Raw genomic sequence first — 23,092 nt, forward strand, 5'->3', positions numbered from 1 at the left:
TTCTTATCGAAATATTACATGTATTCAAACATTTTTTTAAAATAGATACGCAGGACAGGGAATACCATGCAACGGGATGAATCGAAGGCCTTCCGTTGCACCGAGGCACAAAAGCTGCCCGCGCAGACGTCTGTTTGAACTGGAGCTTCGCTCCCTACACGCAAGGATTTCATTCCCTGGGACTGGAGTGCGAGTGAGCATCAAGAGACACCGTGCCAATGATTTCCCCGGCGTACGTACGTACGTGCATCTTTTGATCCCAGAGCAATCTCAATTTTTAGTCCCTAATTAAGAAAGCCAACGAAAATTAATAAATAAATAAATGACCATATTGATAATTTTATCCTGAATTGTCACTTGGGTGCATGATTGGGCGTGCCACGGATTGTCCTGAACCCGGATTTCATCACTGACCTACAAAGCTTTATATTCTATTACTAGTACTACTATCATGATCGATCTGAACAAGATCTCTCACCAACCAAAAAACCTTAATTAATCTCGATAGATCTATCACAAAAGCGCACCGACAGTTAATACTACTCCCGCAGAGGGGTAGAGACAGAGAGAAATATGCATGAGTCCGTTTAATTAAGCTCGATCGTCAAGTACAAATGAAATAGAAAATGTCATCTACGAAATGAGAAATACTTGAGGGATACGGCGTATTAAGATCGGATCGAACAATTGGCTGGGACCCAACGACAGCCAATACCAGCACCACAAGCGACAACAACGAGATGCCCTCAGTTAGGCCATCTAGGCGCATGCTGGTAGTCCAACAACTCCCAACTCATCAGCCACCACCTGTACGGCTGCACCCATACAGACGGTGGTTAGATCTAATCCACGCTATTGTCAGTGATTATACGGAATCTTTAGACAATACCTTGATCAGAAAGTAAAATCTACCTATAATGTATTGTCTATTGAGGGATTACATTGCCATTGTTAAGGATATATTGCACAAATGAAGGATATATATTGCTATTGTGAAATGGAAACTGTTATATATGGGATTACCAAGGACACGAAGCAACCTGAAATCAGGCACAAGCCATCAAGAAATCGATGAACCTACAACTAAGTTTTCAGACTGATAGAAAGGAATGCTTGAAACACAAGCTTTTATAGTCATGATGTGAGTAAAGACGATCGAAGATATCTCCCCAAGGAAATGACAGATAGTCATAGACACTGAATTGGTAGTGAGGAATATAGCTATGCACCGAATCGCGTTAGGGGAGAAGAAATTAGAAATGAAGCAGAAAAAGAATTGTTTGGAGGATCAACCAAAAGCTAATAATAAATAAACCAAGGTACTTTAGCATTTTCATCGTCATGAATCCTCTGCAGCGCAAAGTACAAAGGCCGTTGGATCGAAAATGAACAACTACGATCTGCTTCAGTTCCACACGTTTAATTCAGATATGATGTAGTAGCATCAAAGTCTCCATCAATCTGTTAATTCCGTTTGGGAAGGTGGATAAGGTTGCGAGGGACGTACCAACTTCTTTGGTTGATAACTTAAGTGACATGAGTGATCCATCGCTGTTTGACACCAAGTCATGTGCTGGGTATCTAAAAAGTCCCAAGTTCTGCTTGACAAAGAAGGCTCTTACAAATTGTGCATGGATCTGAGAAGAAGCATCAGTTCATGCCACGCATCATCATTCATCTACCTGCTTCACACCATCATCCATCATTACTGATCATCAGGCTTCTGCCTTTGGAAAAAAAGAAGGCCTTGATACTGCAAATCATCAGAGAAGATTTTCATTTGACAAACTAAAACTAAAATTGAGGCTTAAGGGTGAAATCATATTGAAAGATATTACTGAAAATTACTCATGATTGATTTACACATTCCATGGACAGGAAGCCTTTTCTGTTGTTTGGTGGCACTAGGAAATAGAGTTAGAGTGATGATATATATCACACCTAACAGGCTAACAGTAGCACTATACCAGCTGCACAATCTTGTTCCTTTTGTTTATTTGTTAGGGAACATCTTGCTACCTCTACCAAAAAGTCTACTAACTAACCTTGATGACCTTGGTCGAGTCTGGACATTTTTCCGGTTCATTAACAATCATCCTTTTGACCATATGTATTTATCATCAATAGTCGGCCAGGATTTAGATTACCGGGAAATAATTGAATAATTATCACGTCAAGATTTCATTCCAAGATGTTGCAAGGAGAACAGACATCAATAGACTAATAGCAACAGGCGAATAAAAGTGCACCCACACCTCCGAATAAAGACAATGAAAAAGAAATTATCAGCTTCTCCATGTAATCTGAAGAACAGAATAAAATCTGATGTTTTTTTATGTCACCAACTCTTTGTCACTGGCAAAAATTCTCAGAAAGTGGCAATGAAAATTAGGAACCAAGATGCACGCGAGGAAATGCTGTCGCCTTTTTTTATGACTCATATGTACTTTCTTTTTTCAAAAAGATATGCGAACGAGGCCTTGGCGTAATGGTTAAGGAACAACTCTAGTAGCACTCCTCAGGTCCTGAGTTCGACTTCCTGTGGGAGCAAATTTAATGCTGGGGTTAAAAAATCCTCTCGTCTGTCCCACACCTTAAGCACAGACCTAAGGCCCGCCCGCTCTCAGACGGGCTTCGGTGCCATTGTGTATGGTATGGTATGGTCTGGGGCAGGGGTTCGGGGGTTTCTCGACTTGCGTGAGAAGCTCTTCTTCTTAATGCAAATGCCTGGGAGGTGGCTTACCCCTTTGCAGGTCGAGTTTTTTTCCGAAAAGATATGTACTTTCTACCGATGAGTGATGAGCCTAACAACCGTGATGACCCAACTCTAGTAAGTTTATCTTAGATCTAGGGGCTGAAGGAGTACAAGTCCAGAAAGATGGCTGCTATAGCACCTTTCACTAGGACATGTATAAATTAAGGAAAATACAAGGACATAAATCAATTGCAACATATTTCGAACAGATTAGTACTCTGCACTCCGAGCCTGGACTGGATAGATTCATTTAGATAGTCTCTGTCTAAATTCTTTGCTTGTAATTTGTCTGTCTTCAATATTGATATAATTTGCAGTAGATCTTTGACCTACTGTTTTCCCTCAAAAAACATATTTCGAACAGATTAAAACCAAAATAACATGCTCTCGGCTGTATCTAATTAACTCAATTGAACCACATGGACTAGCAATGTTTTTTTTTAGAAAAATACATCTAGCAAAACAAGTACCATTTAGACAATATTTAATTTTCTTAGACTAATGCTTTGACCAACAATTATCCCATTTATGTTACACCCTCCGATCCTAAATTGTTGTCGAAATATTACATGTGTCTAGACGTTTTTTAAGAATAGATACATCCATATTTGGGTAAATTTGAGTCAAGAATTTAGAATCAGAGGGAGTAATTATGTGACATAAAATTGATATACATTTGTATTAACCAATTTACTTATGGTTCTGATTTCTGTCACATAAGTCACATGTTAAATGAGTAATTCTTGGTTAAAGTCTCTGTCAAAGGAGACAAAATGCTCATTATATTTTGGAATGGATGTAGTACTCAAAAGAGTTTTTTTTATGGCGCCTTAGACACTATTGATAAAAACAAATCAATGGTTGACATTTATATTTCCACATAAGAGTAAGGGGTCATAGTTTTACCCTTAAGGGCCTTTCATTGATTTTTGTATTTTTAGTGGGAGAACTGGTATTTAGTTCAAATTTGTGAGGAGTTAAACTAAATACTAGCCACTCCCGTAAAAAGAAAAATATAACACACCAAGTAGGGCCTAAAGGGTAGAACACTTTGGAATCCCCCCATCCAACAATATACATGGCCAATATGGATTTCTATGCATGTCAAACTTTGACCAACTAGTAAACTATTAAGTTATTGTGATATAAAAGTGATATTGTTGGATTTATGTTGAAAACTATTTCTAGCGGTATAACTTTTGTACACCCGTCCCAAATATTGTTTGTCTAATAATTGGACAAAGTCTGGCATGGAAATCCATGCTGCAGGGGTGGGCCCAAGATTTTGACATTGGGTATTCAAAATTGTTTTGAAAAGTCGCCACACAAAGTTGCAACTTGTGTATTTGATCGAGTGATCGCCTAGTCGTTAAACTATTGTGCACATCATAGTGCGTGTGAGGAGTAGAGCGGATGAGGAGCAGTCGCTAAGTTTTTAAATTTAGGGACATGTCCGTCTAGAGATTTAGAAGAAAGCGAGGAGCCATTAGGTGCAGACATCAATCGAGGTCCTATGAGACTACGAGTATCGAGTAGATGATTTGGTTTTCAGGAATTGAAATTCCTACTTGTGCCGGTGCCATTGTGCCAAATCGGAGGAGGTGGGAGAGAGATGGATGGTGCATTTTTTTAGCCAATGCTTGAAACGCTTGAGTTTCTAACCAAAATCTTTGTTACATACATATAATTGATTTTTTGCAAATCTTAGTCCTTGAATAGTGGTGGGCCCGCCCATGCCGTGCTGGCTTTGTGTTTTGGGATGGAATGAGTAAGGAAGAATGATAAAAATGGCATGAGTGAGAAAGCTATAAGTACCATTATTAAAATATAAAAGATTATTTAATAAAATATTCATATGAAACATAAGCATACATATTTGTCTGTTAATTTATTTTCATGAAGTTGCAAAAATATTCATTTTCTACGCAACCAAAAAGTAAATTTCATTGTTAAAAAATTCCCAAAAATTGAAAAACTGAAGAATCATTATTTTGGACAAAAGGAAAAAGGTACTCCCTCCATTCCTAAAGAATCATTATTTTTTACAATACAAGAATTTAGGAACGGAGGGAGTAGTAGTTAAATCCCATAAGCAAAAAAAATTCAGTCAAATTCATAACGGAACTTAGACCTTTTCCATCGGTATATATGATAATTGTTGAAAAAAATTATTTTCCAACTGCCATTTAAAAAAATCAAACATGGAAAAGACCAAATTACTATTTTATGCGTTGTGTACGTTCATGAAAATGTTCATTTTTTCCACCTCGTAGAACTCGAACATTTGCATGTGTACATTTTTTCAGAATACTTCACATTTTAACGTTTCTAAAGTTTACTCCTCATCCCGGCAGAACGTGCTCCCGAAAGCCATTTCACTGCATCATCTTGAAAATACTGGGGAATCTTTAATACCATATTGTAAAGGTATAAATTTTATCCAAGTACTCAATATAATTTTTTAACGGTTTAGCTACATGTAAGTCGTCAAAATCTTAGTTAGAGATAGGTTGATTCCTCGGCCATTGTATATGCGTTGTGTTTTAAGATTCGGATGAACGATGACAAAAGAAGAGTGTTAAGGTGTCCAAGAAATATTCAACTGTTCTGTTACTTCAACTGAAATATAAGTCTTTTGCTTAAAAAAAATCAGGCGGCTGAGATATAGCCACACCCTCTTTTTAAAGCAGCCATACCCATAACGCTCTATAAATAGATTGTTGGCCAGGCCAATTTTACCCTTGGATCGACCTATAGCCAATGTTAATTATTTACCATACCATTTTATATAGTTAAATTTTAAAACCCATTTGCAAAACTCTACGCGGTATCCAATGGAACCTTGATATAACAGGGGACATTTCTTAATCAATAGATCTATTTGAGCAACTCAGACGACAAATTTCGACACCCAAGACCTCATCTTATCCCGTCCATGCCACATGATTCAACAACTGCCGCCATTCTTTAACACAGCACCATGCTCAAACACAAAGAGTAGAGGTAGGCAAAAGGATATACACATGTCTTTAAGAAAAAATAATATATATGCATACATGTGGAAGTGTTTGGTGCTGGATAAGGCACATGCTTCATCCAACTGTATCCGGCTTGCTAGCAGCTTGCCTCACGCAATTTCTTTCCGTACCCAAAAGCTGCGATCTTCGGTTACTTCCCCCACAGCTCCATCCTACCGGGAATTCTTATCGTCCCTTGTTCTTATCCACGCATTCTCAGAGATCATATCTGTTAGAGACTGTAACATGAAAATGACAGATACTTACTCGTTTCATAATCTTGTCGAAATATTACATGTATCTAGACTTTTTTTAAGAATAGAAATTTGAGACAAGAATTATGAAATGGAGGGAGTAGTTTATAGAAGTTGAGATGAAATTGTGCTTACAGGCTCCTAGCTAGCAACTCCATCTTTCAGATCTTTTTTTTCGAGACCATTTCCATCTTCCAGATCTGCATACCAATAATTCTTCTATGAGACAAAATTCAGAATCTGGCACCAAGAATGCATGCAGGAGGTGGTTGACAAAATTCAGAATCTGACAGACAGACACACACACACAGTCCTTAAGACCCTAACACAGACATCAGAACAAGTTTGGTTCCTGCTTCCAGCTCCGATCCCCCGGAGTTAGCCGGTGCATGGAACTGGTTTCCTGTAACAATTGCGTACGGACAGCACGTTGGCATCTGAATTCTGAGCGCAGGGAGTATGCCACTGGCCTGCATGTGCTCTCTTTGTTCGCATGCTTCTTAATTTCCTGATTTGAGGTTGTTCACATCTTTGTGGTCTGTCCTTCGGCACATTGTCCAGTGCGGCATTAGTAGGCCAGAAACAACCAATTCAGACGCAAGGTGAGAACCAAGTTCAGTTTGGATGATAAGTCGAGTGAGTTATGCTGGCTGCCCATCAAGGCTCGATCCCCGAAGATCGCATTCTGGTGTCTCACTTTACGAAAATTGATATATGTATCTATGTACTGTTGGAGTGCAAATCTCTTCTGTCAGAAAAAAAAAGAGTTGAGGACTGTGGAGCAGCATGATACGGCACTTGAATGCAGGCTTGGAACACACAGACCACATGCGTAGCTGTGTATAAGCTTAAGGCCGATCTAACCATGTAATGTACTTGTTGCTGAACAAAGCAGGAGTCAGCTGACAAACATATAACTGTATTGAAATCATCAGTGTAAAACTTGGTTGCATTAGTATTCCATGGGAGAATGCATGCAGTAAGTTCTGGAACATGTGGTTTATGTCAAATGTGTTTTTCCATGTGCATTCTTACTCACCCGATCTGAATTGGACGGCAGGAAGAGCATATGGTCATGTGTCACTCTCTTGTGCAATCTTCCGTGCTCGGATTTAACACTGAGACAAGATTTAGAAAAACAAATCAAGTTGATGGATGAGACTGACACTTCAGCGACTACAATACAAGCATAGATACAGTAATGGTACTGGTGGCTCGTCTCAAAGCTGTCACCACAAAACGTAGGGACAGGACGTACAGTGGGACGCGTATCTCTATCAGGTCAATGATAACCAACCCATGAACGGAGGATAAGAGAGGGCTGCACAGGAGCATGCTTTTCGCTCATGAACTCTCAGCAGTTGTGTTCTTTGATCAAACGGCTCAATAATAAGTCGGCGTAGCAGGCAGACCATGTCACCTTGGCATTTATGGGTGGGTTTTCTTCTCCTTATCCATTCTGGGAGAAGAGATGCAACCATACACTCAAGCTTTTGATTTGTGACAAGGATGTATAGAAGGGCATTGCGATCTTAAATCTGTCGAGCTCCGTGTTCAACACGGATTACGGAAGTTCAACATCGTCGCAAGGTTGCGAGGGGGGAATTAATGGCGGTGGATATCCGGTGACTTGCATGAAAGGTGGATCAATGATATATCCGACAAAAGCTTGACACCAAAACTACCGCCAACCCCGTCCCACATGACTGCGGCTGCATGACGCGCAGTCAAACACGGAAAGTTTACTTGAAAACGACAATGTAATCAGTCAGTGAGTCTATCTTAGGTTTGAGATTTCGACAGTAATGGTTCCCCTGATTCGCTGACGAAGACTCTTGTTTTCATTTTTTTCCCATAAAAAAAGGATTAGGGGCAGTGGTTTCGGTAGGGAATCGCCGATCGGCCCGCGATGCCAGCAATACAGATGGGAAAAGAGCCCAAGAGGGCTACGAAATATGCATGAGATCGGCCCATGGTCAATGGAATGAAACGAAATCGGCCCAGCTTCCTCAAATAAATGGACCGTTCGTGCGGTGCAGGCCTACTAGGTCGATCTAGCTGCGGCCCGGCCCACAGTCCACCTCATCATCACGACACCTCACTTTCCGCAGTCAGCAATGTAGAAACCCTCGGAAAGCAGAAAGAAAAGTCTCCTTTCCACCACCTCACTCCACTCCACGCCTACGCCGGCGCTCGATCCATGGGGGGCGCGAGCAACAGCATAACGGCGTGCATCAACTTCCTGGCCCTCCTCTGCACGATCCCCATCGTCATCACGGGCATCTGGCTCGCGTCCTCCAAGCAAGGCGGCGAAGAGTGCGCGCGGCTGCAGGCGCGCTGGCCCGTGGCCATCCTGGGCGGGCTCCTCTTCCTCGTCGCCGTCGCCGGGTTCGCGGGCGCCTACTGGAACCGGAAGGGCCTCCTGGCCGCCTACCTCTTCGCCATGGGCGGCCTCATCACGCTCCTCCTCGCGCTCCTCGTCTTCGCCTTCGCCGTCACCCGCGGCTCCGGCGCCTACGAGGTGCCCGGACGCGCGTATCAAGAGTACCGGCTCGAGGGGTTCTCGGCGTGGCTGCGTGGTTATGTACTAGATGGAGAGGGAGACCCGCGGCGGTGGGGAAGGATCAGGGCTTGCCTTGCGGCGTCGGACACTTGCAGGAAGCTCGCCGGGGAGAGGGGGAGCGCCTTCTTCGTCGCGCCGCAGCAGTTCTACCAGTCGGACCTCTCGCCGCTCCAGGTATGACTAATCACTGCCGTTGACTGCGAAATCTGATTCGGTTTACGAGTAATAATCACATTAGCATTGTGCTCTTCGATCTTAACTCGTGAACTATGGACTAGTTTCATTTGCAGCACGTACTAGTACTAGTGTGTGTACACTACTCATTTGCAGGAGGAATGAATCAACGATTACACCGTTTGTGGCCGGCTCTATGGAGCTGGGGAAGCGGAGTTAATTATATTTGCCAAATGATTACATACGTGCAAGTGGTCGAGAGACGAATCCATACAAATGTATAGGCTGGTGTGATTTTGGGTTTAGCGTGCAAGTGCAAGTGGGTCCTATCCATGTTAGTATACGAAGCTTGTAGAAGAATGAACTGAAACTGAAGGGAAGATGTCTGTTAATACAGTACTAGTAAGCAGTGGCATTACATTTTTTATGTGGTCCATGTAATACGTGGAGGAATATTGAAATGTACAACTGCGCTAGCTATCCATACAAAAAATATCTGCAAAATTCATGAAAAAGCCTAAAAAATAGGAGTGACTATTGCTCAATCTACTGAAAATTACTACTAGTTCCTAAGTCAATGAGGTTGCATCGATATGGACGAAGCTAGCTTCCGTGTGAGGCAACCAAAGCATGGCACCAGCTCATTACCTGCTGCACGTTCTTGTTTCCTAGCGTAACCGCTTACTTCGGACTATTTTCTTGGTTGTTGCGTGACTTGTGACCTAGCAGACAGACGCATACAGTACACTAATATATCTTCAGGCATTTTTTTTCTCTTTTTTTTAGGGAAAAGGCATTTTTTTTCTGTTAAGATCAGTACACGAACAATGAGGTCTCGTAGCATCAACTGACACGTGAACGTAGCCCCTGCAGAGCAGTGGTAACTACGGAATTCAGAATGGAGGCAGTAATTTGCAAGTGCATTCTGCATCCCTCCCATAGTCCCGTGCATTGTTGCCATGTCCAAATCTAACTCGAAGGAACTCTGTTTGTGGCCAGTCCGGGTGCTGCAAGCCGCCGACGGCGTGCGGGTACGCGTACGTGGCCCCGACGGCGTGGACGAGCCCGGCGGCGAGCCCCGGCGGCGGCGCGGACGCGGCCGCGGACTGCGGCCTGTGGAGCAACGACCCGGGGCAGCTCTGCTACGGGTGCGCGTCGTGCAGGGCCGGCATGCTGGGCGCGCTCCGCGAGCAGTGGCGCCGGGCCAGCGCCGCCCTCGTGGCCGCCGCCGTGGCGCTCATCGTCGTCTACGTCATCGGCTGCAGCGCCTTCAAGAACGCCCACACCGAGGACCTCTTCCGCCGCTACAAGTGGCCCAACAACACCTGAAGCCCGAATACTGAATGAATCGTTCTTCCCTGTTGGTTGCCAATTGCGCTAATTGCAGTAGTGTCCGGCTTGTGAATTACTATGGCTGCGTGCTTGTGCATGCGTGTAATGGGGTTGGGCATTCTCTTTCGAGTTTCAGGTCTCGGTCAATGCGGTGAAGGTGTTTTTTTGTTCTTGCCTCCAAGTTTACGGTCCAATTGCAACATACTGCTCACTCTGGTCCTAAATTCTTGCCTTAAATTGATCACATATAGATGTATCTATTCTTAAAAAAATCTAAATACATGTAATGTTTCGACAACAATTTAGGATAGAAGGGAGTACTTATGTCCTTGCCTTACTGCACGAGCTGTGATTAAAATGTGGTGTGGCGAGAAAAACACCATGGGCTCTTGCGTGTGTGTCGGCAAACGGCACTGGCCGTCCAATCTGTAACGGTCGTACCTACCAATTCCTGCATAATTGGAACAAAAATCCTGCATTATTGAAGGAAGCTGCTACTCACAAGTTCCGAAAAATCCATGACAAATACCACGTCCATCGTGCTAATCTGGTTCCTGTACTAGGCGATTCCATGATAAATGGGAAACTCTGCATTTGAAGCTAGGACGACCCTGTCACACTGCCTTGGTCCAATGACTGATACCTGACAATTGGAAGACTGCGGAGTTTTAGCATCTTTAAGCCTTTGGAGAGGACAAAAAAGAAAAAAAACGGAGTAGCTGAGCGCTAACAAGATTCCGCAGCATGATTCGGTTTAAGCTTCCTTTAATTAACAGCGACCTATTCACAAGTTTGTTTAGCATAAAAGTCATCTTGTCCTGATTCAGGGCACAATTAGTAGGATCGACCTAGTGCAATGTAAGAGAGTTTACCAGACTTCTTTTTTCCTTGACATAAACACCGTCGGAAAAGTAAATGGTGTTTTCCCAATATAATAAGGTGCTGTACTAGGATTGACTTGAATAAATTCCATGAAGTTTTCTTTGGTGCGAGAATGGGGGCCATTACCAAATGTTGAATTTTTGGCTTTTATTTGGGTTATAAAATTCGTGGGATTTTTTTAGCTGACCGCCACTAATCCGTGGAGGTTATTCAAGCGGTTGACATATCCCGGCCCTGATTTGCTTGAGTACACGTAGGCCTTAAGATCCATGCTTCCAATCTAATAATAATATCTCCTTGGTTATTTAACACTTGCCGTCCGATGTTCCATTTGTATTTGGCCTAAGCAGTCCGCATGAACTCAAAATTCTACTCTGCACTGCTCATTTTCAGGCCGGCCGTTGGCTGCTATACATGTCAAAAGAGATACGATATGTTTGTGAACACCAAAAATATATGTATTTCTGTACTATAACTGATGGTCGTCCCCTCTCTAGGAAAGAAAATAAAGCATGCCACTCTAGATAAAAGTATATTACTAAAAAGTCAATTTGTGGGGCACTAGACTACCGGGGACCAGAAGCATGCGAACTGCAATCTGAATTGTTTTTCGAGGTTATTTTTGTTCAATCAACAAATGCAGCCGTCGTGGATCTAACTATCGAGAATTTGACTAGTAAACCGTTACCACATCACGGCGCCTCTGGAAATTAAAATATCCTTTTGATTTTTGTGTGGATCATTTAAATTAAATAGTTAAAATACACCACTAGTTCATAAACTCGGCAAAAATAAACAGTTTAGTCCACGAACTTGAAAAATGCACACTTAAACCCCTAAACTGGAACTTTTGTGTCACTTTAGTTCAAAAACGGTTCGGCGAGGGTTAAACACGCCGCGTGACTGCCACACCGGCTAAAACAGAATTGGAAGAATTACAGTAATTGTCTTCTACTAATATCTACACCCTCGTAATATTCCTCGGGTTGATAAAAGATTGAGTGCGCTTCTAATTGTTAGGGTTGCAGCTTTATGTTGCGCAATTTGACTACCCATGAATACTATTGTCTATCTATTCTATTATATACTAAAATCAATATGACTGGTACCGATGGAAGCCTCCACGTTGATCCACATCACCCCAATTATTTCTAACCGTTGGTTATGAGATTAAGAGTCCCAAAGAACTTTACATATGTTAGCCATCTTAGTACGTTCCAAACATGTTACGTGTTACATTGGCCCCCCAAAAAAACGAAAATAAGGTGACGTTCGTGGCTGTTAGAAGGGAACAGAATCCCAGTCCAAACAAACATGTTGGCAAAATAGAAAAAACTGCTAAAACGGAACGGAACCATATCGTGTACGTCAGGGACCGAATCCTATGCCTTCTAAGTACGTTAGCTTTTTTTAGTTGCACGTACGTTAGCTTTTGGCTTTAGGTAAAAAAACATGTGACTTGAGGTCCTATGTATGGGTTTCAATATCAGATGGACCCCGCGTCCCACGAAGCAATGTTCCCTGTAAAAAAATAAGCAATGTTTTTAAAATTTTAATTGATCGAAACAACTAAAATGACAACAATGATTTGGATAAACCGAAAATTACGTCAAAAAATTTTGAAGCCAACTTGTCTAACTATGCCATTCACATCTTGATATTTCTCCAAATACTAGGTAATTAACGAAACATTAGAAGACCAAATCTTCTAGCATAAGCTAGACTATCTTTTTAAGTTTTACTAAGCCGTATGAGCTGCCCACCCTAACGGGTGAGAACTTGAGATCGTTGAACGTGCGGTGGCCACACACACCCCTCGCAAACATAGTTGTCAGACCATTGAATCGTCACCGAACTGATAAGGAAGAGGACAAAACGCACGAAATCACGAGACGTGAGATCCTCAATCTTGAAGTAGTGTATGATGGTAGCCACGACAGAACGTGGATGGAGTCGGAAGACCTTTAATCTATGCATCGTTGCTTCCACCGTAGATTGCCGCCGTCAAAGACACACAAAACCTTACAAAAAAGGTAATACTAATACAATGGCCAGACGTTGATCCGTGGTTTCCCTCACCTCGAGGGGCTCGATATGCTGTCAGAGGTGAGGGGAACCGACGAAGATGGAAACCCGGTCAAGATTAATGAGGATGAAATATTTGATTTGATTGATGTGCTAGAAATAAACATCACAGGATGGTATATTTGATTTCATTGATGGGCTAGAAATAAACATTGCGTACGCCATTACAAATTAATAAACGGGTGCAAGGTGGTTACGGACATGAATCACGTCTGACGTGATTTCCAAGGTAATTTTTCTTTCTAAAAAATAAATTTACATAATCAATAACAATTTGTGTTTCAAAGATGCGTGCATTTTTGTTAATTGATAAAAGGAAACATTCTGCTTGATCAATAAAATCATATTTTCTTGATAGTAACTGAAACAAAATTTCATAGGAGTGGAAACAACTTTTTGGTGTAATAGATAAAGGCTCATCGATACAAATTCATCCGACCTGTGTTCTGGCAACCGTTTTTCTGTTTTGGAAAGGAAAATGTCATATATTAAAGCAAAAGACTCTTATAGTACTATATTTAGTTGAACAAAAATAAAATTACACAACTCATTGAGGAAAAGTGACTACGGACTTCCAAACGACGTCGAAGCTATGACAATGTTTTTGACGTAGAAGCCGGCAAGTGACCTGTCTGAGCCAGAATACGCCTGCGATATTGATCTGAGAAGTAGACCATCATCGCAAAAGGCGACGACGATAGTTGGATGATCATCGTAGATTCAGCCAATCAGATCAGTCGAGACCTAAGCTTACTAGCTCCGAGGCGAAGCCGAAGTTGGCTGAACCTCAACGATCAGAGAAAATGCACACATACAAGAATAGTATCTACAAAACACGAAGACACATAAACAAATCGACTATTTCAGAAGAATCGCCGCCAACGAGATCTTCACTGATGAGGTGGATCATTAGTCGAGTAAACCTAATTCTTAAACCGCATGGTGCCGCAATATCCACCATAGCGTCGCAGTCGAGGAAGCAAACCTAACTCTAACAAACCTTACTACCACCCCTCAAAGTAGGTCGGAGTCCCACCCCTCCAGTCGTAGCGGCAAATAGGAGAGGAAGAGACCTTCGCAAAGCCTGCGGGAAGCAGTGGAGTGGAAATGCTTTTTTGGAACAGAAGCGGCTTGGGTTTCGGCAGATAGGTACCTTTTTATTTTGACGTTATGAAAACCTTAGGCAAAACGTCATGTCAACGACATATGGTGAAAAGTTTGCCAAAATGCATGAAGAATATGGCTATTGTGTTTTTAAAATAATATAAAAATACGTACATGCGGCAAAAACCAAAAAAATTATAAAGATGTTTAGTTTTTAACAAAAGGAACTTAATTGCCCTGTATGACAGAAATTTATCTTTGGCTACTGGACTTCTTGTCGAGACAGATGTTTACATGCAATTTATTTTTCCACGTGCAATATGCCAAAACTTAAGTATTGATGCTTCCATTTTTTAGGTAAACTATGGCGGACATTAGCCGGCCTAACCATTTCAACAAGCCACCATGCCTCCAATAGAAGAATCGGGATACATCGAGTAGAACAAAAACATTTGACAAAAGAAACACAATAGTGAAAAATTTAGGCTCGCGAAAAAGTCCAACGACAACAATATATAGCAATGCACAATAAGGAGCACTGATGGTGCAGCCAAAAAGTATTGTGAACCGAGTCCACCCATGACATTATACTGTCAACTAGTCGAAAGGAGGCACGTAGCCTAAGCTACACCAAACAACACCTGCGTAGGCTGCATAGTTGAAGGTTCGATCCATGTGCCACCGAGGCCCACCGCTACGCAGACGTGTCACCACTTCTTGTGTTGTCAGCCAAGCTGAAAGGCCACGTGCCACCACGAGAATACAACATGACGTCCAGGTGTTGACGGTGAAAAATGAAGGGCATCACACACCGAGATCACACTAAAAGGAAATATGTGAACACACTCTCTCACCAAACATGAACATATAAACTAGGTAAAATAAGAAGCCAAATAAGAAACCATCCAACCTTCAGCAATAAGACGAAATGCTCCACCTTAGACCAAGCATAACACATAGTCATTGTCTCCATAGCAACGCCCCCAAAGAGGAAAATGATGTCAGAACTACCGTTGCCCGATCTGGTCATAGTTAGATTTTAAGTTTTCACCCCAAAGACCTCAACACATGACAGTGAGAAAATGTAGAACCTCCTTGACGATGCCTCCAAGAACGAAAATGATACATGTAGAAGAGCTCCTCGACGGTGCCTCCAAGGTGAAAAATGACAGTCGTCATCGACAAAGACCAAAGACCTATAGGTTTTTCACCTTGAGAAACACATACCAACACCTATATTATCGGCAAGGCAGCCAGGAGCCCGACCCCAATGCCACAACTGAAGATCCAAATACGTCAATCAACACTAGAAAGGCATTTCGTCAAAAAAACACCCAGAAAGTCAACTGCACCACACAGAGACAGTGCCAAGAAGGGGGTGGTTGCATCTGTAACAACGATGGGTGTGTAAAGAGCCGAGTTAAGGTTGACTCTTACTTGTTCTTTGTATCTTATAGAGTCAGCACTGAAAAAGAACTCTGTAACTATTTTAAGTCTTCTCTACACAACCAGTCAACACTAAGAAACTACATACAAAAGCATTGAGATCAGGTCTAGAGATTTTACTCTTCGTACCCAACTCTTCAGGATGAGTCAACTCCGTAAATTTATCTTTATGTGATAGGACAAAGAGTTAAGTGACAACATGTCTTTATGCTAAAATGCCTACTCATCCGCTAATTGTACGGTCTGGGCTAATTACTTATAACTGTTTTGGTGTAGCATTTGTCCTTGAGATATTTTGTATGTAGCATCGTTTGACATTCCTATTTTCCATGTTTATCAAATTGATGGAATCGGTCATTTGATATCGATGAGATTGGTTGACTAGTATATCATGGATCGACCATGCTTAATTATACCCTGTAAATGTTTGCTCCCAACTTCCAAGCGCAGCAATATAGAAACCTTCCTACATGCAAATACTAGTCGATATGTATTTCATGTTTCATATATTGGAACAACTAAACTACTGACCACTTGTTTAGTTGAAGTCTCGTCGGTTGGGCCTGCAAAATCAGAAATATCATATCATGATTTTGTATTGACCAATAATAATGGAGGTCTTCTGTAGACTGAAACTATAGGCCCGGGCCAAGATCATGTAGGAGCATGTTTGTTTTTGGCAGAAGTCAATGAATCCTTGCAATTTTCAAACCAAAAACAATTAGAATCACTCCACTCCTGCCCTCATTTTGTCAGCTCCACCAGCATCGCCGGGTGCAACTATAAATGTGTAGGGGCTTTTTGATAGCAGAGCACACATCGAAAGGTCTCTCCCTCTCAAATCTCAATACTTGATACTGATGCAAGTAGCAGCTGCTAACTCAAGCTACACAGTTTATTACATCCCAAACCTCTGTTACAGCAACATGCCGAGGGCTAGTCTAGCTACATTTCTCATCGTCACCAGCTTGTTCTCCACCGCCAGCCATCTCGGAACGCTAGCGTCCGGCGCTCAGCCCGACGAAGATCTCTCTGCCCTTGACGTCGTGTCCAAAATCCGCACGGATTGGGGCTCGATTGTGAGGGCCTCTTTGGATTTCGGACACATAGTAGAGACCACCCCCATGGGGGTTTTTCACCCGGCGTCACCCTCTGACATATCTGCTCTAATACGCTTCTCGCTCAGCCAGCCTGCGCCTTTCACAGTGTCACCACGTGGGCAAGGGCACTCCTCTAGGGGACAGGCCCTGGCCTCAGGTGGTATCGTCGTCGACATGCCATCGCTGCAAGGACACAACGGCGGTGATCACGGCCGCCGTGTCAACGTGTCGGTGGACGGAATGTACGTGGACGTCGGCGGCGAGCAACTGTGGATCGACGTCCTTGCTGCCACGCTCCGGCATGGCGGTGGCCTTGCGCCCCGCGTGTGGACCGACTACCTCCGGATCACCGTCGGCGGCACGCTCTCCAATGCCGGCATCGGCGGGCAGGCGTTTCGACACGGCCCGCAGATCTCCAACGTGCAGGAACTTGATGTGGTCACAGGTGGAGTACCTTCTCTCTGTTTTTCAATTTGCTCAGTCCATACCATAGGCAATCTGAGAACTGATGTTGTAGTACTCTGCTAGTAGTGTCCACGTCGTTTGTTATTTTAATACCGGTGCACACGAGTGCAGCAAGCATCATAAATTAAATGAACAGATTAATTAATTAAATCCATATGCGTTCGTTGCAGGCACGGGCGACATGATCACCTGCTCCCGGAGCCAGAACTCGGACCTCTTCTTTGCGACATTGGGCGGGCTGGGTCAGTTTGGGGTGATAACCCGGGCCCGGGTCGGGCTTGAACCGGCTCCGAAACGGGTCAAGTGGGTCCGGCTCGCCTACTCGGACGTACGCTTGTTCACTGCTGATCAAGAGCTGCTCATATCGAAAGCGGCCGGATTCGATTACGTGGAGGGGCAGGTCCAGCTTAACCGGACCCTGACGGAGGGCCGAAGGTCGTCCTCCTTCTTCTCGGCTTCCGAGCTTGCTCGGCTTGCAGGGCTCACCTTGGACACGGGATCGGCCGCGATCTACTACATCGAAGGCGCAATGTACTATGATGGCTACTCCGCTGCCACCGTGGATCAGGTACATAACCGTATTTTATGTTTCTTCCGTACAACGACCTGGCCCGGCCTGAACAGCTAGAACACGTTGATTTGACACAAATTGTTCTGGTTGCAGAAGCTCGAAGCGCTACTGGAGGAACTGAGCTTTCTCCCGGGGTTGGTGTTCATAAGGGATGTTGCATACGTGCAGTTCCTGGACCGTGTTGGCCAGGAGGAGCAGAAGCTCCGGTCGGCCGGCGCCTGGGACGTGCCGCACCCGTGGCTAAACCTCTTCGTCCCGAAATCACGCATCCACGAATTTGATGCCGGCGTGTTCAAGGGCATCCTCAAGGACGCCAAGCCCGTGGGGCTCCTCCTCATGTATCCAATGAACAAGAACAAGTGGGACAACCAGATGACGGCGATGACGCCCGATGAGGACGTTTTCTACGCCGTTGGGCTGCTCCGGTCGGCCATGGGCCCCGGGGACTTGGAGCGGCTGGAGAAGGAGAACGAGGCGGTGCTCGGGTTCTGCGACCGGGCTGGGATCGGGTGCAAGCAGTACCTGCCACACTATGCGTCCATGGACGCCTGGAGGCAGCATTTTGGGAACAAGTGGAGCTGGGTTGCCGAGCTCAAGGCCAAGTATGACCCCAAAGCGATTCTGTCGCCGGGACAGGGGATCTTCCCGTCCGCGAGAACCAGCAGCACACCCACTTTAATCTCGGCATCCTAAGGTTTTTTTCAAGTTCGGAGGTTTCATGCCGGTGAGCGGGAGAAGCAGTCAAGCAGGGGACTCGGGGATTGGGTTTGTTCATTTCATCATTTGTTGGAAAAGCATCCGTGCACGTAGAACCTGGTAGCTCTTCCTTTCAAAAAAGGGATCGTCGAGCTCAGGTTGGTCGGTATGATCGATAGGCACGTATTCAGAGCACAGGTGTCCAAATGGACACATGTGGATCTGTTTTTTGTTTGAAATCCATGGAAAGCAGGCATTCGGATCTCGGGACAGTCAGTCCTTGTTTGATGTGTCGTAGTGGTCCAAATTTTCTTCTTATTTTCCTGTACGTTACGGAGTGCATGCATGAACGCATCTACCGACCGACGTGCAACCATGTACAGTTAGAAGGCTTCAAAGAGGCATCCTGGTCATGTTGACTTTGTTTAAAATCCAAGCAAATTAAAATCTCTGGAAATGATTTTTATTCCGAATTTTCAGAGTAGTCGCACATTTAATTTCTACAACAATTTTTTTTGAGGGAACAACATAAGCACTTCTAAGAACAAAGGCTGATGCTAGACATATCATATCTATACTACCTGTTAATTTATAATTGGTGTCATTCATTCATCACTCTTGTCACCGCCACACCTAGAACTAATGGGTCTGGTTCAAAATCGACAGCGAGCTAGGCAACCAGCAACAACGCTTTGGTTCGTTCATCTACCACTCTTTATCACTATAGCACGCATAATTAATGAGTCTGGCCCAAGATTGACAGCGATCTGGGTAGCTAACAACCCAGAACAACACTTGCAACTAGGGTCTAAGCGCTTGTCGCTCGAGAAGATTGATCAAGAGATTTGGGATGCAGACTATCCATTCTTTCTTCCATCCATCGTAATAGGAAATCAACTCGTATCAATCAATCTAATTTCTTGAATAATTAGACATAGAATACTCTAAACAAAGGAGTACATATAATAATAATCTGTAATATGTAAGATGAATAGAAATCAAATACGATTTTCTTATTATTATTTGAGAATATCCATTTTTTAGTAGGTTATTGCATAGTATTCTTTTTTACTTAAATGAATTTTTCTAATTCATTGATATTGCAATAATTTATATTGAAAAGACGGTAGCCAATTTATTGGCGAATTCGAAATTCGTATAATTATGATTGTTATAATATATAAAAAAACAGAGAATTAGAAACCGTAACTTGAAACAAGAACTACAAATTTAAAGCAATAATTAAAGAGCCACCCGGGTTAATAAAACTGAGAAAATTAACTGAGAAAGACATTTTTTTGAAGCTCCGTTGCGGGATCCAGACCTAACCATTCAAGGAGAAGCAGTGGGAACGACATAACGTATGACTCCGTAGGATTTTATTGCAAAGAATCCAAAAACCTCATTGGACGGGATGGCGGAACAAACCCCAAAAAAAATTGTCTTATTCGGTAAGGTTATAAATTACCAAATAAGAAGACAACGAGGGATACTAGTAATCTTCTCCAACTTTTTTATTTATTTAGTTCTCTATTTAAACTCAAAGTTCTTTCTTTTTCTTTAAAGAATTCCGTCTTCTTTAAAATATCATAAACAGTTCTTGTCGGTGAGCACGCTGTTCGCTAGGCCACATGAAACTAGGGAGTACACGCTACGATCGTGTCACGTGAGATCGCAAATGCCCAGACTGTCGGGAATTCCAAAGTTCTTTGGCAACCGGATTAGCCGAAAGCTTGATTGATCGGCCCGAGACACCAAACCTGAGATCAACAATTGACAATGTATATGAAATTACTTTATAGAAGGATAATAATCAATGTAAATATGATTTTTTTTAAATACAATAAATTATTTACGAAGACAGTTAAGTGTGGTTGAACTGGTAGAATGTATGGCATGTATGTGGGCGTACCGTATCATATAAGTCAGTTACCAGTTCTGTTGATACTTACTACCATACATGTATGGTGGTGTAAATCAATCCCTTTAATTGTAACCGGTTGTGCCATGCATCATATACTCGAGACCCTGGTCAGAGCTAGGCTTTAGCTTAGATAAAAGAACAGTCGAGCGGTCATGGAGCGCTGAGAGATGGGCAATCGTTCGGTCGCCGAACCAGACACGTAACAGGACGGAGAAGGGGTAAAGGTGGCAATCTTGCCCATGGATACCTGGCCCGATTGGGTAGGGTATGGGTCGCCATTTACATCCGTGGATTGCCTGACGAATATACCTGATTAGTCGTGCGTAGGGTATGGATATCGTTTTATGCCTGTGAATACCCGATGGATCGCCCGACTAATATTTTTATAATTACATAAATATTATTTTATCATATTCCAGTACAGCAAGGATCAAGAATAAATCCAACGGTAAAAAAAGGTAAAGTCCAACCCAAAAGGGGGAGAATTCTCCCCTTTTTGGAGTTTGTAGGGATAGCCTCTTAATTAGTGAGATGCATCGATTGACTGAATTTTACATGGACAAATCCGTAGAAGAAAGTAAAAATGGAAGCGAACACACAGATACGTCTATCAACGGTCTGCTATCATTCATTATCACGCCAGCACGTAGGTAGTGGAACGAATCCAGATGAGCGGATAAGGCGCGCAGCTCGGGTAATCAAGATGACGATATGCTGTTCATTTTAGCCAGCATGGAGCAGCTAGCAGGCGCCATCAGTTCCATCGCCCAGGGCCATCCAATCAACGAAACCATTGGTCACATACGAATCAATATATCTGAAGCCCACAAAATAAGTAAACTGGAACCAGATCAACCCCTGAACCATCCCTGTCGAGAATTCCCCACGACGGCGACGGATAGATCGAGGCGACGACCAGGCCATGTATCCAGTTAATTAAAACGCGCGGCGTCACAGCCTCCAGGTCGCCGGCCTCCGCGGCCGAAGAATCAAGCCCAACCGAATCCACATAAAAACATAAACTGGAGTTATACGGCCGGGAAGAAGGGATTAATTGGGGGCAGGAAAGCAACAGCGCGAGCCGTTCACAGAGTGCAGGGGGCAAGCCGCAAGCGGGGGAATGTCTTGACGCATCAAGATGAGCCATTGGAAGAGATCCCGCGGAAAATTACGGGGCTCGCCTTTTGGGATCACAAAAAGGCTTGAGAGGCTTCTATGTTTCGGCAGAGGATGTGGGTTGATTGTGATGCTTGCTCTGCTCCCTCCTTCTATAATTCTTGTCTCAAATTTGCCCAAAAATAGATGTATCTATTCTTAAAAAATGTCTAAATACATATAATATTTCGACAAAAATTATGGAACGGAGGAACTAGTTGCTAACTAAGCTAGCTAGCTATGCCCTTGTCTGTCTTGTCAGGCGAATTTCAGATATTTTTGTCCAGGGATTTTATTCTCTCAACTTCTTTCTGTTTTCGTCCAGTGTAAACCAGTGAACCAAAAACGTGGCGAAGAGCCGAAAAAAGGCAGGAAATTTGAGCTTTGCGGAGGTCGAATTTTGCAAGGACTTGAAAATTGCGTTCTTGAGCGTGCAAGGTCTCAAAACAGAACCACGATCCAGACTAATCCGGACGACTCCTCCTAGATGCAATTATGGACCATACAGGGGAGCGCATCGACGGATCGAGAGCCTGGCCCGTGACATTGCCCTGATGCTGTCACACTGAGCCCCTGACAGTGCTCTGCCTGTTTGACTATTTCACTTTCCAATCGTGTGCTGCGGTGCAAAGTGACAAGGAAATTTGCTAGAAACGGTCTCTTTTCCTCCTGAGGTCCGACTACCGCGGGTTTCAACTCTGTCGCGCGCCCATGCGTGTGTGCCTCCTCCTCTCCTTATCAAATGCGACCATACTGCACACAGTACACATCTGGCATGCTAAATTGCCAGATTTGGCTGGCCATGAACAAATAAATAGTTCCAAAATTTATATATGTGTGACTCGTGTATCCTTGAACAACCACATAAACCAGCCGGCTGGCGCTCTAAACTCAGTTTAAATTACCGTATTGCTAATGCTCTGAGATTTTCAAGTCTCGGACGACCGAGTTTCGCACCAAATTAGCCTTGGAAAATTGAGTTCATTCTCAGTCTATTTTCTTTCACCATTTGAAAGAGATCGGATGGCTCACTGTCGACTGAATTTTGTTATATCTCAATCGTCTAACACTTAGCCGGACCCTTTACATTATACTCACTCTGTTCATAGATATAATATGTTCTAACTTTCTATTTAGTCAAACTTGTTAAAATTTGATCACATTTATAGAAAAAGTTATCAACATCTATCTCGAAATTAGTCCACTCTGTTCATAGATATAATATATATTGTTGTAGTATACTTATTTGAGACTATATATATTAGTACGTTTTTTTTAATAAACTTGATCAAACTTTAAATTTATTGGCTTACAACAAACTTAAAACATCTTATATTTAAAAACAGAGGTAGTGTATCTACATGGTTGCCAACCACTTATGCATTGGGATACGATTTGATTCTTCTTTTCCTGTGAAGTGGGGAGCAAGTCTTACCCCTCGCATCATGGGAAAAGAATGCATAGCGAAGTAGGCAAAACGGGGCGGAATCGGCGGAGGCGGGCCGGCGGCGCGCCCGGTCGCGAGATCTGAATCGCCCGGTCTCGTCTGTGTTCGCTCGGGAGTTGGGG

The 23,092-nt window shown here is 43.2% G+C and overlaps 2 protein-coding genes and 1 long non-coding RNA gene across 3 annotated transcripts; 2 read left to right on the plus strand and 1 right to left on the minus strand.

Moving 5' to 3' along the window:
* Positions 1–5,582: 5,582 nt before the first annotated feature.
* LOC104581532 lies at positions 5,583–7,813 on the minus strand. Its single transcript, XR_729512.3, has 4 exons — positions 7,285–7,813; positions 7,066–7,144; positions 6,162–6,226; positions 5,583–6,011 (listed from the first exon to the last, which is right to left on the minus strand). It is a non-coding gene; the product is annotated as an uncharacterized LOC104581532 (long non-coding RNA).
* Positions 7,814–8,129: 316 nt separating this feature from the next.
* LOC104581533 (tetraspanin-2) lies at positions 8,130–10,393 on the plus strand. The gene is made up of 2 exons (XM_010229282.2): positions 8,130–8,763; positions 9,763–10,393. Exons 1-2 carry the CDS (start codon positions 8,227–8,229, stop codon positions 10,090–10,092), a joined length of 867 nt encoding a protein of 288 aa, XP_010227584.1. The 5' UTR covers positions 8,130–8,226; the 3' UTR covers positions 10,093–10,393.
* Positions 10,394–16,538: 6,145 nt separating this feature from the next.
* LOC100825364 (cytokinin dehydrogenase 10) lies at positions 16,539–18,706 on the plus strand. Its single transcript, XM_010229283.2, has 3 exons — positions 16,539–17,157; positions 17,348–17,745; positions 17,842–18,706. Exons 1-3 carry the CDS (start codon positions 16,539–16,541, stop codon positions 18,439–18,441), a joined length of 1,617 nt encoding a protein of 538 aa, XP_010227585.1. The 3' UTR covers positions 18,442–18,706.
* The last annotated feature ends 4,386 nt before the right edge of the window (positions 18,707–23,092 follow it).

Source organism: Brachypodium distachyon, chromosome 1 (assembly GCF_000005505.3).
Source record: "Brachypodium distachyon strain Bd21 chromosome 1, Brachypodium_distachyon_v3.0, whole genome shotgun sequence".
Taxonomy (NCBI): Eukaryota; Viridiplantae; Streptophyta; class Magnoliopsida; order Poales; family Poaceae; genus Brachypodium; species Brachypodium distachyon.